The sequence below is a fragment of the Narcine bancroftii genome, chromosome 5 (assembly GCF_036971445.1).
Source record: "Narcine bancroftii isolate sNarBan1 chromosome 5, sNarBan1.hap1, whole genome shotgun sequence".
Taxonomy (NCBI): domain Eukaryota; kingdom Metazoa; phylum Chordata; class Chondrichthyes; order Torpediniformes; family Narcinidae; genus Narcine; species Narcine bancroftii.
Window position 1 is genome coordinate 241,355,750 of NC_091473.1, and position 18,641 is coordinate 241,374,390.

General features: G+C 40.1%; 1 protein-coding gene, 1 long non-coding RNA gene and 1 other non-coding gene across 3 annotated transcripts in view; 2 read left to right on the forward strand and 1 right to left on the reverse strand.

Annotated features, from left to right (window-relative positions):
* The window catches only part of LOC138762957 (LHFPL tetraspan subfamily member 5 protein-like), a 90,439-nt gene extending 86,388 nt beyond the window's left edge, over nt 1-4,051 (reverse strand). Inside the window, exon 1 of the mRNA XM_069936453.1 lies at nt 3,562-4,051. Within this exon, the coding sequence (XP_069792554.1) occupies nt 3,562-3,976 (415 nt within the window). The 5' untranslated portion in view covers nt 3,977-4,051. The remainder of the gene's footprint in view (nt 1-3,561) is intronic.
* Nucleotides 4,052-4,164: 113 nt separating this feature from the next.
* LOC138762958 (uncharacterized) lies at nt 4,165-18,598 on the forward strand. The gene is made up of 3 exons (XR_011357262.1): nt 4,165-4,204; nt 17,194-17,315; nt 18,493-18,598. It is a non-coding gene; the product is annotated as an uncharacterized lncRNA (long non-coding RNA).
* LOC138765584 (U6 spliceosomal RNA) lies at nt 16,564-16,670 on the forward strand. Its single transcript, XR_011358580.1, has one exon. It is a non-coding gene; the product is annotated as a U6 spliceosomal RNA (small nuclear RNA).
* Nucleotides 18,599-18,641: the final 43 nt, after the last annotated feature.

An 18,641-nucleotide genomic window follows, 5' to 3' on the forward strand; every position in this document is an offset into this window, starting at 1 on the left:
TGATTTGTTCCCCTTTAATACTGCATTTAAATGGAGACTTGCCAAGGTTACACTTGGAGCATTGTGTACAGTTTTGAGTATCCTTACTTAATAAAGGTTATGCAATCCCTAGGGGTACAGGGAAGACTCACAAGTTCTAAGGATGAAGGATTTTCCACAGGAAGGGATTGAGTAAAAATAATCCATTCTCTAGAATTCAGAAGAAGTCTCACTGAAATTTACACATTCATTTCAAGGCTCAAGTGGCAGGTACTTTCTTTTTTGCCTCACTGAACAGTCCAGAACCAAGCGTCACAGTCTCAGTTCAAGAATGAGGGGAAATTTCTTCACTTAAGCGTTGGCAACTCTATGGTTTTTCTACTCTGTAAAACTATGGAAGCTTGGAGTTTTGATTGTATTCAGAACTGGGATGGACACATCACGGGAAATTAACATAATGAGAGCTCAGGAAAATGGTGTTGAGATAGAGGATGAGGCATGATGAATGGCAGATCACGTTCAAAAAACAAATGATCTGCATCTACTCTGATTTCTTAAGTTCTTTTGCTCTGGCAACGGAGAAAGTGGATTGATTGAAGAATAAGAATAAGAGTCCCTGTTCAGGCCAATCTAATTTCTTGCAAAATCCTTCAAACAAGCAACCTCAAGCTTTTCAGTTCCCTTCTCTATCCCACAAGGAGGAATATTATTATGATGTGATAAAAAAAAGAGTGTTCTCTTCACTGTATCTCCATTTCTTATGGGTGTTGCAAGATATCCTACACGACACAAGGTTCCATTTTGAGAACTCTTTGCAACCATTGCCTTTGTGCAAAGTGGTTTGTGTTAAAGCTGCAAAGACTTATCTTGTTGAAAAGCAGAAAAATGCCACAGATGTTGAAAATAGGAAATATAATCAGAAAATGCTGGAGTTTGTAGTGATGGAACCAGAATTAACAGTGAAACAAAAGAAAAGAACAAATGCTAAGGCAGCCATGATAAAGTGCTCCTCCACTGTTAGGAGGGGTGCTTAGTGTGATTGTCACTCATGGATGCAAAGTATGGCTCTGCTAAGAGCTGTTATCCTAGCTCTCATTTCTGAATATGGGCACATCCGTGACTGGTCCACAATAAAAATATTGTACCTCCAGCCCAATTCATTGTTACTGGCACAAATGATGGGATTTATGTGGTCATATCTCATTTAACCCCTCAGCACAGTTCTTTTCTCTTCAAGTCCAATTATTGTCATCTGATTGCACAAGTACAACCTGACCTGTTCTCTGGTCCTCTATGCGAAACAGGCAGACACACAACCAGACATAACACACATACAGACAAACAATATATATGGAGGACAAGTCTTCATAAATAAATAAATAAATAGATAGATAGATTTTGTTTCACGAACACGAGAGTCTCAGATGGTTAGCTCAGCATTCTCACTGCGTGTGGGAAGAAACTGTTCCACAGTTTCGTGGTGCTGACTCTGCTCTATCTCTCTCTCGACGGGAGCAGCTGAAAGAAAGTGAGAGGTCAAAGGGGTCTTCAATGATTTTACCTGCCATATTGAGACAACAATCCCGGTAGATCACATTGATGGGTGGAAGGAAAACTCCAGTGATCCTCTCTGCTACTCTTCTGGTCCTATGGATTGACCTCTGATCCATTTATTTGCAGTAACAATACTATATAGTGATGCAGCTGGCCAGGAGCTTTCAACCGAGCTCCTGTAGAAGACTGACATGATGGTGGCCAGTAGCCTTACCCATTTCATTCTTTTCTAGAAGTCACTGTTGTGTCTTCCTGAAAAGTGACAGATATTGGGCATTCATGACAGGTCACTAGTTAAGTGAACTCCAAGGAACCCATGGAGTCATGGGTGAAAAGCCCAGATAACCACCTGAATGCCAGGTGTGATTATTTGCACCAAAGAGGACCTTAGATGGTGATAGCTAAATCCTGTATAGTTGAAGATCGCATACCTTCCTTTTCCTGGCACTTGTATATCAGATAACTTCTAGGTTAGTTCTGAAAGATGAAGTACCAATTAAATTCTGGCTCAGCCTGTTAAGGCCACATTCCTTGTGTGAATTTTTAAAAAAATTCCTTGTTAAGGGACCATCATATAAAAGTTGTGCCCAGATTATTATGCAGTCAATTGCACAACAGAAACATTAAATAGGAAGTTTAGCTTTATGATTTGAAGAGTATGCCTCAGGTCACCCACATAAGAAACCTCACAAACACATATAAACAATATAAAATATGTTTGCTATAAAATTGCTCTGGGAAATGAGGCAGTGTATTTTACTAGTATTTAGTCATCAATTTGGAGAAAAGAATGGCAAAAGATTGGATGTGCTACCCATAATGCCCCTTATAATACCTCTAATATTTATTTCCCATCGTCTGTTATGACTTAACTCTCAACAATTGCAGCACTAAATCTTATTTTTCGCATTTTTGAGAAAGAATGGAGCAGTAATTTTATAAAAATTGCTTTTTGTTAGGAATGGAACTTCAAAAATGTTTTCTTTTTATTACTATTTTGTATTAAACCATTCACCATTCTACTCCATTCAAGTCTTACTACAACTTTACATGATGAATTTGCTGGGTATTTGATTCTACCTGAAACTAAATATTTTGTGTGCGCAGTCTCGGTATCATGTAATTGCTTCAGTAATTTTTTTTTGTCAAAAAAAGTTCAAGACTTCAGTAAGATGCTGTGTGGGTCTTAATTAGTTGCTTCTACTGTAAGTACTTTCACATGCATGGCAATGGATTTGGTGGAGACTTGTTGCTTTAAATGCTGGAAAAATGCTGCTTTACTGGAAAGTAATGTTGATGTGTCCATGCACTTATCAACAGGAGAACGAAATGAAAAGAATAATTCCAATGAAGTTGGGACAACTTTAAATTTATTAAAGGGATGGGGAGAGGATGAGGGTGAAACCTCCACAAATGCCATGAGCGTTTCATCAAAACCAATTGTAATCTTCGAATGTTTATGTTCCAGAAGAGATTCCCATTAATCATTGATTACAGATCAATTATATTCATGGCAGTGGTTTATCCCCAGTTGTATTGGAATGTATATTGAATGAAAAGTCAGTAATAACATGGGGCTTGGATAAAATAATCCAACTGTCTTTCAAAGAGCAACTCAGCGTTATACAGGACAAGCCAAGTTGCCAGGCAATGCGAGCCCAGTTATCTGACATCAATAATTGATTAACTAAAGAAGCCAAAACAACAGATCCTTTAGAACTGCAGCCTGACCACCATCATTGATTATACTTTGCAAAGAATTCCTCGAGTAGACTATTGTCAAACATAAACAACTTTTAACTTACTGTGATGGATATAATGTCATTTAGAAATAGATTGTAAATTTCAATGCAATAAATGAGGGTGGTGATCAACCGTCCGGATCGCTGTTAATACCCAAACAGAGGAGAAACAGTGATTTCTGCAGAAAGATACGAACTTGGAAACAGTCGTTAGGAAGGGTGGTTCCGCCGGAGTAACACGAGAATAACCATAGTGCAGTCCAGCCGCGAGGAGGCCGAAATTTACCTGAGGCAAGTTGCATCCAGGCGCAGACTTTATAGACAGTGGCTGAGTTGCAAAAGAAAAAGAGACTGAAGCAAATGAGGCAGCCGATGATCAGAAGCATGGAGATGCCAACGAAGAACATGGCAGTTTTGAAAGCTCCCGAAGGAATAGACCCGAAATCTAGGGCACTTCCTTTGCAGATCAGCTCCCTGGTCAATCCGTTGCCAATACAGTAATGAAACAGTCCAAAGTAACCAGCCTGGGGCGTATTGATGCTGTCGCCAATCCAGTAAGGCTGAATAAAAATGATCACGGTTATAATGGCAAAACAAATTGTGAAGATCGCCCAGAGAACACCAATGGCTCTGGAATTCCTCACATAATTAGTATGATAAATCTTAGCAGCTTCTTGGGCTGGAAGCATCTTGTCTCCCATTCTTAATGGGTTTTTTGGTTGGTTTAATCAGTCCGTGCTCTGTTCTCTGTTGGATGCGGACGATATTGCCCACCTAAGATGCTTTCTCGGCTTCGTTTTGAGTCATGTTGCTAAGGAAACGAACTGCTAGCTCCGAGCGACGGTCAATTAAATATTGTTATTTCGAACGTGCTGTGACTTGGCTCTAACTTCAATCGGCTGAGTCCAAAATGTGGTCCCCGCGGAAAGGTCTGTGCGAGCTGTGAGTTTCAGCACCGTGGACAGGGCTTCAGCTGTTGAGCTTGGAGAGCGACGCGTCATGGGCGCACACAGAGCTGGGTTGGGGAAGACTGGCTGATTTAAAAAGGCAACAACTCGGTTTGAGAAATGTCTTATCGATCTTGTTACCTGCGGCAATTCTTTTAAAGGCTGTCCCATGGACCCTTTATTTGTGTTCGAGAAAACATTTAAATGTTGCTTTGTCCACTCCCAGAGGTACGGTAGTTATTGCAGATTCTTCTGTGAACAGCATCCAAGATTACTTTATTGTCATGTAACAAAAGAAAAGAAAATGTGATATTACACGAAATTTCCTTTAGTTTACCGTAAGGCAGTCAAAGATTGCCCAGCGCCCTGCCGGCCAGAGCCGGCAAAAGTGAGTTCCCATTTCCCCTCCCCCCAGAGTCACTGAATGTCCATAGATTCACCTCCAGAGCTCCAGCACTTCTCTGACACTATCTGGAAGCCTGCAACTCACATGCACCCTCGGCATCTCCTACAGCCAGGCTCCAGCATGAAGTGATCTGGCTGAACATTTCACAGGAAGCAAGTAGAGTTTTCAAAGCACATAGATTATTTTGATGAATGTTATCGTTGCCACTGATAGAGACACATATCTTGATCGTCACTTTTTAGATTAGGATTAGATGATAAATCTGCTGTCTATCTCTTTGTCGATCCTTGCATCAAATGAAATGGTGCAGCCGAGGTAGGTAAACTGGTTGACTGTTTTGAGTTCTGTGAGCCCGATGGAGATGTGGGGGGGGGCTGGTGGTCATGGTGGGGAGCTGGCTGATGGAGGACCTCAGTTTTCTTCAGGCTGACTTCCAGCCCAAACATTTTGGCAATTTCCGCAAAACAGGACGTCATGCGCTGGAGAGCTGGCTCTGAATGGGCAACTAAAGCGGCATCGTCTGCAAAGAGTAGTTCACAGACAAGTTGCTCTTGTGTCTTGGTGTGAGCTTGCAGGCGCCTCAGATTGAAGAGACTGCCATCCGTGCGGTACCGGATGTAAACACCGTCTTCATTGTTGAGGTCTTTCGCCAAGGCAAATAGCGCCTTTGGAAGACTACACAAAAGAGTCCGGAAAAACAACCACCTGAAGAAACACAAAGATCAGTGTGTACAGAGCCATTGTCATACCCCTGCTTCTGTTCAGCTCTGAATCATGGGTCCTCTACCGGCATCACCTACGGCTCCTAGAATGCTTCCATCAGTGCTGTCTCCGCTCCATCCTCAACATTCATTGGAGTGACTTCATCACCAACATCGAAGTACTCGAGCTGGCAGAGTCCGCAAGCATCGAATCCATGCTGCTGAAGACCCAACTGCGCTGGGTGGGTCACGTCTCCAGAATGGAGGACCATCGCCTTCCCAAGATCGAGTTCTATGTTGAGCTATCCACTGGCCACCGAGACAGAGGTGCACCAAAGAAGAGGTACAAGGACTGCTTAAAGAAATCTCTTGGTGCCTGCCACATTGACCACCGCCAGTGGGCTGATATTGCCTCCAACCGTGCATCTTGGCACCTCACAGTTCGATGGGAAGCAAACTCCTTTGAAGAAAACTGCAGAGCCCACCTCACTGACAAAAGACAAAGGAGGAAAAACCCAACACCCAACCCCAACCAACCAATTTTCCCTTGCAACCGTGCCTACCTGTCCCGCATTGGACTTGCCAGTCACCAACGAGCCTGCAGCTGACATGGACATACCCCTCCATAAATCTTCATCCGCGAAGCCAAGCCAAAGAAAGAAGAAAAGAAGATGATAAATATTTTGTGGAGTATTAAACAGCAATATTAGTATTTTTTTTTTAATTATAGACATCCAGTGTTGCAACTTTAATATCAAACCAGATTTTTAAAAAAAATTATGACAAACATAACTAATTCTATTGAAAATAATAGGGTGGCATGGTTGATGTAGTGGTCAGCACTACATGCCTTTCTGGTGCCAGCGATTGATGTTGGAGTTCGAATCCCATGCTGTCTGTAAGGAGTTGGTATGTTCTTTCTGTGTCTGCATGGGTTTTCCCTGGGGGCTCCAGTTTCCTCCCACCATTCAAATCATGCTGGGGGTGTAGGTTAACTGGGTGTAAATTGGGCGGCATGGTCTCATGGGCCTGTTACTGTGCTGTATGTCTAAATTTAAATTTAGGGGTGGCACAGTTAGTGTAATAGTTAGTGTAGCCAGTGATCGGGACGGGAGTTCAAAGGTCTGTAAGGAGTTTGTATGTTCTCCCTGTGTCTGTGTGGGTCATCCCTGGGGGCTCAGATTTCCTCCCATTGTTCAAAATGTACCAGGGGTTGTAGGTTAGTTGGGTGTAATTGGGCAGCATGGGTTCCTGAGCAGAAAAGACCTTTTACCGTGCTGTACGTTTAAGTAAATAAATAATTTTGTGATTTCCCTATCTTGACGCTAAACCATTGCATAGTTGGTCTTGCCATGACTGCACATTAGAAAATGTTGTATCAATTTAATACAATTTACCATTGCACTTCTATTGTGCTAATTACAAAATCTGTAACACTCTATTAGTATCTTGCCAAGCAGAACCATTGCCTTTTTATTTTAATTTGGCCAAATGCTCATAGCATTTGTTGTGGTTTCAAGCTCCTCTTCCACTCCTGCTAATGTTTCAGTCAGTGATGTTGACATCACTGTGCTTAAGTTCCTGAATTATGATCACAAAGCAACATTTAGTCTGTCACTTTTGGGGTTGTCCAAAAGAGTCCAGACATTCCAGAGCCTTAAATTCATATTGCAGAGTGGAAGTTGTCTCTGCGTGATTTGTGTGCGCACCAGGTACTACATGGGCTACCCACAACAAAGTTATTAGTGAATGAGGGCCCAAGACAATTGAGGCCAAGCTCTGCAGCATCTCATGCACACACAACCATACCCTTCCTCCTGGCCTCTTATCCATGTTCCTGGATATGCTCCTGTCACCCATATCTGAGGCTGTTGCTTGTTAGGCACTCTATCTTGGCCCCTGGGTCTGCTCATGGACCTAATCCCCAATCATCAGCTTTGACCATACACGTACAACTCTTGAAAGGCAATGTTGTGAGTTGCATTGTCCAGACTGCTGGTAATAATGAAGACAAATTTAATTGGGTAAAATGCTGGAGGATACACAACAAGAATGGAAATATGCACAGTGGTGAATCAACATCCTTCAGGGAAAGAGTCCAGGAGATGGAATATACTTGAAACATATCAAAGTAAATTGGAATTAAAAGAAAATTTCCACAAAGGCTGAGATCATATAATGTACAATTGGAAAAAGTTGTGGTTGTTGAATGTGAATCATCTCGACCCCAAGGCACTTGAGAGAGAGAGAGAGAGAGAGAGAGAGAGAGAGAGAGAGAGAGAGAGAGAGAGAGAGAGATGTCAGATAAGGAGTTCCAGTTTTGACCCAGCATCAGGCAGGTCGATGCATAGATTGGTGATAAATTTCAAGGTGGTCATGTTTTTGTGGCTCATCTAATCTTACATTTGGAGGTCGCAGGGGTCATAAGTTTAAGATACGTTATTGAAAAGGCCTTGATGGGTTGCTGCACTCAAACTTCAAAGCAGTACACATCCCTTGATAGCAGTTATGATGAATGTTTAGTGGTTCCAATCAAATAGCATATTTTTCCCTGGACAGTGATGAATGTTTTCAGCATTGTTGAAGTGGCATTCATCCAGGTAAGTGAAGAGTATATCCTGACTTCTACCATACATGTGGTGGGAAGAGTTTAGGGAATCAAGTGATGGTTACTCATTGTAGGGCACATAGCCTCTGTCTGACCTGCTCTTTAAAATATACCACAGATCCAGCCAATATTCTCATTTCCATGACTACCAGGATATTGATGATAGAATATTCAATGATAGGGGTGGCATTGAATCTTTTTAGACTCTCTTGTTTCATTGTGAATTAGTGTGTGCATACTACTAACCAGAGCATTCACAATGAAACAAGAGAGTCTAATTCCATTCCTTTATTAAAAAATAAGTTTTTAAACATGCTATCTCTCTATGTGATGTGTCAACAGGATCAAAATACATGAAGTAAAACAGAAAATGCAGAAATAATGAACTGCCAAGCATCATTAGTGGAGAGAATAATGTTAACACTTCAGGTTAATTACATTTCCTCAGATCCAGTTCTTTTTCATATTATCATCAAAGCAAAAAATGCAAATCCTTGAAATTTTAAAATGATAACAAAATATTTAAAATTATCAGTAAATCAAGTATAAAGGTTGACATTTATGAAAAAATTGAGGTGGACCCTCTTAATGTGTCATTGATTTTAATGATGTCCTTCATTCATTGTGTAACAGAAGAAAACCTACCAGACTTGCAATGCAATGAAATTAGATGCTTGCCTAATAATGGGGTGCAAATTAACTCCCCTTGCTACCTAAGACACAAGTTTTATCAGTGCCCCAAAATACAGGGGTTATGGAGCAGAGCTTTTAGCACATTATTCAAATTATTCAAAGTTAATTTGCACCCCATTATTAGGCAAGCATCTAATTTCATTGCATTGCAAGTCTGATAGGTTTTCTTCTGTTACACAATGAATGAAGGACATCATTAAGATCAATTACACATTAAGATATGCCAAGGTGGTCAGGGGTCTGTGTATTTCAGGATGTATGTGAGTATTCGTGTATATGTGCTGGGTTTTTTTCTGTGAAAAAGGGGTGAAAAAATGTGACAAAGTTCTTTTGATGCTCACTAAACATATTTTGAAAATAAAAGCACAATTAATTGCTTCACCTTGAGGCAGAGAAGAAAATAATAAATTTAGGAAGCCTTTGACTGCTTTCAGAGACTGTATGGACAGAGTAGATGAGACAAGTTGCTTCCCATGGTGGGGAAATCGAGGGCAAGGGGACATAAATTGAGGATTGAAGGACGCCTATTTAAAGCAGAGATGCGGAGGAATTTCGTTCACCAGTGGAAAACCTTCGGAATTTTCTACCATGGGTGGCTGTGGAGGTCAAGTTGTTGGGTGTATTGAAGGCAGGGATTGATAGGTATCTGAATAGTCAGGGTATCAAAGCTTATGGGGAGAAGGCTTGGGTGTGGGGCTGAGTGGGGGAATGGATCAGCTCATGATGGAATAGCAGAGTGGACTTGATAGGCTGAATAGCCTACTTCTGCTCCTATATCTTATGGTCTTTTGAAGGCTGTTAGAAATAAAGTTCATTCTGTAATGTGTATTTTTCAGAGAGAATTTTAATAAATGAAAATGACAGCACCAACCTGAACTACCAACATCAAAAAAATATGCTACTAGAATAACAATTTTATAGAGAAATGTAAATAATTAATCTAAATGCTGCTTTGCAGCATGTTGTTAAAATGCATTACAGAAATACACTTTCACATATTATATTCAAACATGTTTTATTTCCTTCTCAGGTTAAAGAGAAGCAGCATTTTTACTTCAGTTGGACTGTTTTCTTGTGTCAGAGAACCTCATAATGGTTTGTAGCTAGTTAAAAGCTTTTGATGTGCAGTCACTATTGCAACACAGAAAACGTGGGAAGTAAAAACACAATTCGGGAGAAACTCAGCAAGTCAAACAGTGTACTTTATACAGCATCGCTAAAGCTACAGTTCATAACCAACATTTTGGGTTTGAGCCCTTCCTCAAGGTATAAGCAAAATGTAGGCAGGTGTCTGAATAAAATGGTGGGGGGGAGGGGCGGGGAGGAGGAGCACAGGTCCTGAGGCAAGACACCATTGGTGGATAAAGGGGAGGGGACAATAGAAAACAGGGGGAGGTGGGATAGCTCTGTGAATGGGGAGGGAAAGGATGGAGGGCTGGAGGAAAGGAGACAGAGGGAGAGGAGCGAGAGGGAAAATGAGGAGGGCTCTACCAGAAACTGGAGGTCGATATTAATCTGTACAGAGCAATTTCCCAGATTGTAAACATTTTCCATATTGTTGACTGTAGGGTTAACAATAGCCAAGGCACTGTCAGAAATCACCTATTCTTCACTAAAATAATACAGTGCGATCTTTTACATCGGCTTGAGAGAATCCTGGGTCCATCTTGAGGCCATGACAGGTTCTAAACTCATCATTGCCATGAATATTGTGACCTGTGGACAATGCGCACAATGCTGTGGTTGTAGTTTAGACAAAAATGCTGGGGAAACTCAGCAAGTCATGTAGTGTTATTTATGTATCAAAGGTAAAAGTACATAACCAACATTTTGGGATTGAGCCCTTCATCAAGGTATGAGCAAAAAGCAGACAGGAGCCTGAATAAAATTGTGGGGGGATGGGCAGGGGGAGGAACACAGGCCCACAGTTAGATATGGGTAGGAGAACATGGGGGGGGGGGGGGGGGAAGCTGAGGTGATGGGGGAGGGGTTAATTCTCTGAATGGAGAGAGAAAGAGCAAAGGAGACAGAAGGGGAGAACAGGAGTGGCCAAACAGAATCCAGTCCAGAGTCAATGTTAATGCCATCTGGTTGGAGAGTGCCCAGATGGTGTTGCTTGTCCAATGTGCAGGTGGTCTTGGTTTGGCAGTGCCTGAGGCCATGGGCAGACATGTCAGCACAGGAGTAGAGCGATATCCACAAACCACCATTTCATCCACCTCAAATGGATTGAACTATTTTATCACCCAGAATGGAATTTTACACTTTGAAGCCAACTTCACTGAAAAAAACTGATAAGAAGTTGAGGATTGAATTAAAAGTTGTGAATAAAAAAATATAAATATCACCTTGCATGTTATTATTCAAAATATTCCAATGAAAAGAAAATTTTCTCTTTCATGATCTTGAAATCCACACTGTGATTAAAGTGATGTGAAACATTTTTCTCAGCGGACATATTTTTGTTTCAATCTGAATTCAACATTTAAAAAAAAATAAAGATACGGCAGATTAACTGATACAAATTGTATTACTAATTTTAGCCTCAGTATGGAATACAGTGCCCTCCATAATCTTTGGGACAGATACTTTTTTACCCCTATATTTGCCCCTGTGCTCCACAGTTTTAAATTTATCATCAAGCAATTCACATGTCATTAAAGAGCACTTTCCAGATTTTTTTCAAGGTTATTTGTATATATTTTTGTTTGCCATTGTAGAAATTACAGCACTTTTACACATAGTTTCCCATTTCAGGGTCATTTGGCTTCACCGGTGTTTGTGAGCACTCGGGTATGTTTAATTGCTTCATTGGTGTAGGTATAAGAGAGATGGGCTTGCTTCTAAGCCTTTGATCACCTTTGGAGTCTGTATTTGCCATTTTTCAACATGAGGACCAGAGTTGTGCCAATAAAAGTGAAGGAAGTCATTATGAGGCTGAAAAACAAGAATAAAACAGGAAGAGACATCACCCAAACCTAAGGCTTACCAAAATCAACAGTTTGGAACATCCTTAAGAAGAAAGAGCGTACTGGTGAGCTCAGTAATTGGAAAAGTACTGGTATTCCACTGCTGATAACAGGAGAATTCTCATTATAATGAAGAAAATTCCCCCAAACATATGTCTGCCAGATCAGAAACAACTCTTCAGGAGACAGGTATGGATATCTCAATGACGACATGTATAGAAATACAGAGACTACACTCCAAAGTGCAAACCACTAGTTAGCTAAAGAAAGGATGGCAAGATTATATTTTGCCCAGAAGAATTTAAAAGTGGCTGCAGCATTCTGGAAAAATATCTTGTGGACAGATGTGTAGATCATGACTACTATGGTTTCAGACAACTATTTTGGGCTTTACAGGAACTTAGCCTGCTTATAAACTCTTATTGGACTTGTCTAAACAGCATTTATCAAAAAGTTGTGGATCACTAAATTTTAAATGATAAAATTTCAAATGTTTTTTCCTAATAGGATGCATAATATTTATAGACAGGTGCAAATGAATGTGCTTAACTATTCACATAATTCCTTCCCACATGAGCTGAGTGACTACAGTGTGAGATGTGTTAATGAGAGACAAGGCAAGACTGTATCAGTCTTGATAATTTACACTTCAGTTACAAGATTTGCTTTAATTATTTATTATCTCTTTTTTCACAAGCCTTGGCTGAGTTAGTAGCACTCTTTCCCCTGAGTTGGAAACTTGAATTCAAACTTGCCAATAACTTGAGTACAAAATTAGGGCTGGTTTCCATTTGGCACTAAAGGAAGTTTCCATTGACAAAGCACCACTCTTTCAGATGTGATACTAAGGCAGCACACTGAATGCCCTGAAGTAGATACAGAGAAACATAGAAAACTTACAGCACAATGTAGGCCCAATGGCCCACAAGATTGTGCCGAACATGTCCCTACCTTAGAAATTACTAGGCTTATCTATACCCTTCTATTTTTCAAAGATCCATGTACCAATCCAAAAGTCTCTTAAAAGACCCTGTCGTATCTGCCTCCACACCATTGCCGGCAGCCCATTCCACACTCTCTGCATAAAAAACCTACGCCTGACATCTCCTCTGTACTTACTCCTTAAACCTGCGCCCTCTTGTGACAACCATTTCAGCACTGGGAAAAAGCCTCTGACTATCCACATGATCAATGCCTCTCAACATCTTCTACACCTCTATCAGGTCACTCCAAGGAGAAAAGGCCAAGTTCACTCAACTTGTTTTCATAAGGCATGCTCCCTAAACCAGGCAACATCCTTGTAAATCTCCTCTGCACCCTTTCTATGGCTTCCACATCCTTCCGGTAGTGAGGCGACCAGAACTGAGCATAGTACTCCAAATGTGGTTTGACCAGGGTCCCATACAGGTGCAATATTGCCTTTTAGTTCCATGATTAATGAAGGCCAATACACTGCATCCTTTCTTAACCACAGAATCAACCTGTGCAGCTGCTATGGACTTGGACCCCAAGATCCCTCTGATTCTCCACTCTGCCAAGAGTCTTAGTACATTCTGCCATCATATTCAACTTACCAAAATGAACTGCCTCACACTCACCTAGGTTGAACTCCATCTGCCACTTCCCAGCCCAGTTTTGCATCCTATCAATGTCCAGCTGTATCCTCTGACAGCTTCCCACATTATTTGCAACCTTTGCGACATCAGCAAACTTACTAAACCATCTCTCTATTTCCTCATCCAGGTGTTTATAAAAATCATGATCCCAGAACAGATCCCTGAGGAGCACCACCAGTCACCGACCACCATGAAGAATATAACCAATCTACAACCACTCCTTGACATTTGTGGGAAAGCCAGTTCTGGATCCATAAAGCAGTGTCTCATTGGATCCCATGCCTCCTTACCTTCTCAATAAGCCTTGCATGGGATACCTTATCAAATGCCTTGCTGAAATCCATATACACTACATCTACTGCTCTTCCTTCATCAATGTGTTTAGTCACATCCTCAAAAATTCAATCAGGCTTTTAAGGCACGACCTTTCCTTGACAAAACCATGCTGAATATTTCTCATCATATTATACCTCTCTAAATGTTCAGAAGTCCTGCCTCTCAGGATCTTCTCCTTCAACTTACCAACCACTGAAGTAAGATTCACTGGTCTATAATCTCTACTCACTTTCATGAATAAAGGAATCGCATCTGCAAACCTCCAATCCTCCAGAACCTCTCCCATTCCCCTTGATGATTCAAAGATCATTATCAGAGGTTCAGCGATCTCCTCCCTCACCTCCCACAGTCGCCTGGGGCCCATCTCATCTGGTCCCAGCAACTTATCCAACTTGATGCCTTCCAAAAGCTCCAGCACATCTCTCTCTTAATACCTACATGCTCAAGATTTTCATGCACATGCTCGTTGTTAGAGTTCCTGTTTTATATCTTGAAGAATTTCCCTATTTATGCCTTCATCAACATTATTAAAGCTGATTATTACCATTTGTTAACTATTTGTCCAAGCCATATAGTATTTTTTCCCCCTCAATTGGAATGTAATATTTTTGCTAATTAAATTTCAATCTTATACTTCGGTAACATTTCACTTTGTAGCTGATCAAACTCCTTTCACAGCAATTTGTAAATGTTCACAAATGTGTCCAATTGTTGTTGAAAACCTGAATCTATATGTTAATGCAAGTTCATATCATTTCGTCTAATAGTTCCTTGAAATGAAAACTTGCCATTTAATTTAGTCAGCGATGTCATTCTCGACATAGAATGTGAATTTAAAGTGATAATTATTGGATGTTTTTTCTTTAATTTAAAAGTTCAATTTATGAAGGATATTTCACAACCATATATGGTGATATCTTTGGCTTGGCTTCGCGGACGAAGATTTATGGAGGGGGTAAAAAGTCCACGTCAGCTGCAGGCTCGTTTGTGGCTGACCAGTCCGATGCGGGACAGGCAGACACGATTGCAGCGGTTGCAAGGGAAAATTGGTTGGTTGGGGTTGGGTGTTGGGTTTTTCCTCCTTTGCCTTTTGTCAGTGAGGTGGGCTCTGCGGTCTTCTTCAAAGGAGGCTGCTGCCCGCCAAACTGTGAGGCGCCAAGATGCACGGTTTGAGGCGTTATCAGCCCACTGGCAGTGGTCAATGTGGCAGGCACCAAGAGATTTCTTTAGGCAGTCCTTGTACCTTTTCTTTGGTGCACCTCTGTCACGGTGGCCAGTGGAGAGCTCGCCATATAATACGATCTTGGGAAGGCGATGGTCCTCCATTCTGGAGACGTGACCCATCATATGGTTCAGTGACAATTGACAGGTGAGTTTATCACACCAATGGTTGCTATGTTACTTTGCAGTTTCCAGCTGGCAATTTTAGGGAGAAAGGTGAAACAATGCCATTGTGGATACAGTTGTAAGTAAAATTATAGACTGGAAGGATGCATGAATTGTGGTTCAATTTTTCAAAATGCTTTTGTTTGGCAATTGGAATGATCTAATGCTTGAACTTGATTAATTCAAACAAGGAATTGAAAGATTTATCCATACATCTAATACACATTTTATTTCACTTTTATTTGAATTGGAGCTAGCTTTGGAAGCTACGGGAAGTTACTGTGGGACATATTTTTTGCCATGTTTCCTACATTGCCACAACAAATAAAATGGCCTGGTTGGCCGTGAAGCGCAGTGAGGGATCTAGTAAAGGGGTGTGAAATGTGCTATATAAACGCTGTCCTTTTGCAGTCTCTGAAAGATGTGAGGGAAAAGGGTTCTTTTTGTAAAATGACTCAACCAAATGATTTGAAATTGTGTGGGCTGCACTGTTCATATAATTTGAATGGAAGTTGTGCTGGTAACACTATTATGTTTCTTTTACAAACAATTCTCTGCATCTTGTTTATTTTGCATTCAGAATATCCAGAAAGTGTACTTTCCTTTTTATTGGTGGGTAATTCAAGTGACTGTCCATGACATTTTTTATAATGTACATCAGAGAGAAGATAACAGTTCTCCAGAATTAAGTAAGGGGTGCCATACAATACTAATGACAACTTCTTGTCTGCCTTACAATAAGCAGGAGGGAATTTTGTGTAATATTACATTTGCTGCATATTACATGAATCTTGAAGTAAGAAACCCAATGTGGTTCCAAAATGCTTTGTAAGAATTCCTTGATACTTTATTGAGCATCACTGAGTTTTACTTGTGACCCATTGTAATAAATAACTTGATTTAATCATTCTATACTTTTTGTCCGATACCAGGGGTTAAAAACATTTATCTATGAAATAGGTAAAGAACTGGTCAATGAGCAGAATGGATTCAATGGGCCTGTCTCCATGTTGTATCTTGCTATGACATGGCGAAATATAAGAACTAATTTTTGCTGGAAAGGAGCCTAAACATTTGTTTCACAATGTTTTTCATTTAGATTTATGTCCTCATATATGTAGGAAATATTAATTAATGATAACTGGAGGGAAATAGTGTCCCTGGGAGCTTTGTGATAAAGAGTGCACCAAGAAATAAATGGAGGAAGGTTTGGAAAGGTGGCTGTATTAACAATGTCAAATTTAGTGTGGAAGAAGAAATTAAAAGTGAAAGAAAGATTTAATTAGGATAATGGAAAAATGAGATAGTTAAGAAAACCATGTAAGATTTTGTAATCTGAAAGAATGAGACTCCATAATAAATTCAGTATTTTCTGACAAGCTAGAAATCATAATTTGACAATGAAATTATTAGTTATTAAGAGAATATATGCTGATAATTACTAGATGTGGCTCGCTGTGGCTTGTTCAACAGGCAATTAATGTACAAGGAGGTAGGTGCTGTTTTCATAAAATCAAACAGACAGTTAAACAAACTTCCCCATAACTTGTGGGAAATCACAATCTATGGCATATCTACTCATTGCCAGGGTGTTAGTCAGTTTGTGCATTAATAATATGTGCTATAGTGGTCACTTCGGCAGCACATATACTAAAATTGGAATGATACAGAGAAGATTAGCATGGCCCCTGTGCAAGGATGACACGCAAATTCGTGGAGTATTCCATGTTTTTTTTTTTTTAGTTTTTAAATTAAATAAATAAATAAATATAAAAAAAATTTTGCTATAGAAACCTCCATTATTTTTCAAAGCTAATCAGGTTCAATATAATATCTGTAGCGACAGACATTTAAATATAGGTACATTACCCCGTATCCAAAACAATTGGGACCAGACGTTGTTTGGTTTTTGGGTTTTTGAAACAAAACCGAAAGACCCCAAAATAGCATCAAGAGAATATTTGTATCAGTGGTTAAACAATAACAACAAATAACAAAGTGGAAAATTCACATGAAAAAACGTTTAATACATACCAAAAGAAACTTGAGATAAATGCAACCCCAAACACTCGGAATTCTCAACGGCTTTTCCAAATGTTTCCTCCAGTGTCATTTGTCTCATTAACAATGTTTTTTTTTGTCTTAGGAGTCTCTCTTTGATTTACTAAACTGACATGATTTCCTGTTCTGTTATGAATGCGTGTTGCTCTAGTCCTTCAGTAAGTCCTTCGTACATTTTCACCATTTCATCTACAGGAACTTTTTCCGCAGTGTTAACTAAGTCATCTTCATGATCTTCTCAATCACTTTGATGCAGAACAATTTCAGCTCTGTCACCATCGGTCAGTGAATGGACAACTGGAGCCTCATTATCTGTGGTAAAAACATCTTCAATATTCACTTCTTCCAGCTTACTGATGGACTCTGAACTTACTTCTATGTAAGGACGTTACACAACATTTTTTTTCTCACCTGACGTACAGAATTCTTCAAAATCACAATCTTGTTCCTCATCATCACAGAAGTGGTGCCAGGCACATACAACGGTGTCTTTAGTTATTGTGTTCCAAGCATTGGTACAGCATATACGGGATCCTTTACCCTAAACTCCTTTTGGAAATCTTCCACATCCAAGTCTCTGTTCACTGCTGACAGTGTGTTGCTCAAGAATATGTTTTTATATTCACTCTTCATTGATCAAATGGCTGAGTGAATGAAGTCACATTTGGGGCAAAGTATCTTGGATGAGATTTTCAGCTGGAGCATGAGCAGAACAGTTGTTGAGGAATACCAACATATTGCAGTCGTCATTCAGTCCAACCTCCCTGCAGCAAGTATGACCCACTGGGACAAAATGTTAAACCAATCAGAAAAGATATCCCTGGTGACACATGGCATTTTATTTGCATAATAATAGATTGGTAAGTAAGACTCAAGCTTTTGCCAATCACAGCAAGTTTACACTTAAGCATGCCTGCTGCAATAACACATCCCAGCACAGTTATTCTGTCCTTGGCATCCTTAATTCCTGTAGGGGCTGTCTCATCAGGTGTAGTCTGTGTCCTTCTGAGGCAATAATGCAAAAAAAGCCATGTTTCCTCAGCATTATAGACTTCTTCTGACATCAGATTTTCATCAGCGATGATTTTGGCAAACCAGTCAATTAATTTCTCTGCTGCTTTATCACCACAAATCTTTAAAAATTTAATACTGTGTATTTTCTTAAATTTCTTCAACAGCCTGTTGAATATTCATAGTTCCCTTCAATTTTCAGTTCATTATGATTGAGTTATACTTGTTTCATGACCAGCATACCATTAAATGGCATGATGGATGCTGATGGATCCACTCCATCACTTTTTGCATTATGCAGTGTTTTTTTTTATTTTTCATCAACTGTTTATCCTTCAGTTTCTTCAGGTCATGGACCATGGTCATTCCAACACCATACTCTTCTGTAAGACATCTCACACTTACACTGCTGTCCATTTTCACCAACAGCTTGACTTCTGTTCTATGGATAAATATAAACGCTTCCTCTTTTTCATATTACAGTCATCCATAGTGCTATCTGCAGGCAATTTTGCCATTTCAACTCTATCTTTGCACAGTACACCAGGGCTCTGTTATCGAAATGGAGCTAACAGAGCATCAGAGCCCCGCACAGGCAAGTGAGCTGGTGACATTTTTTCAACTTATGAGTC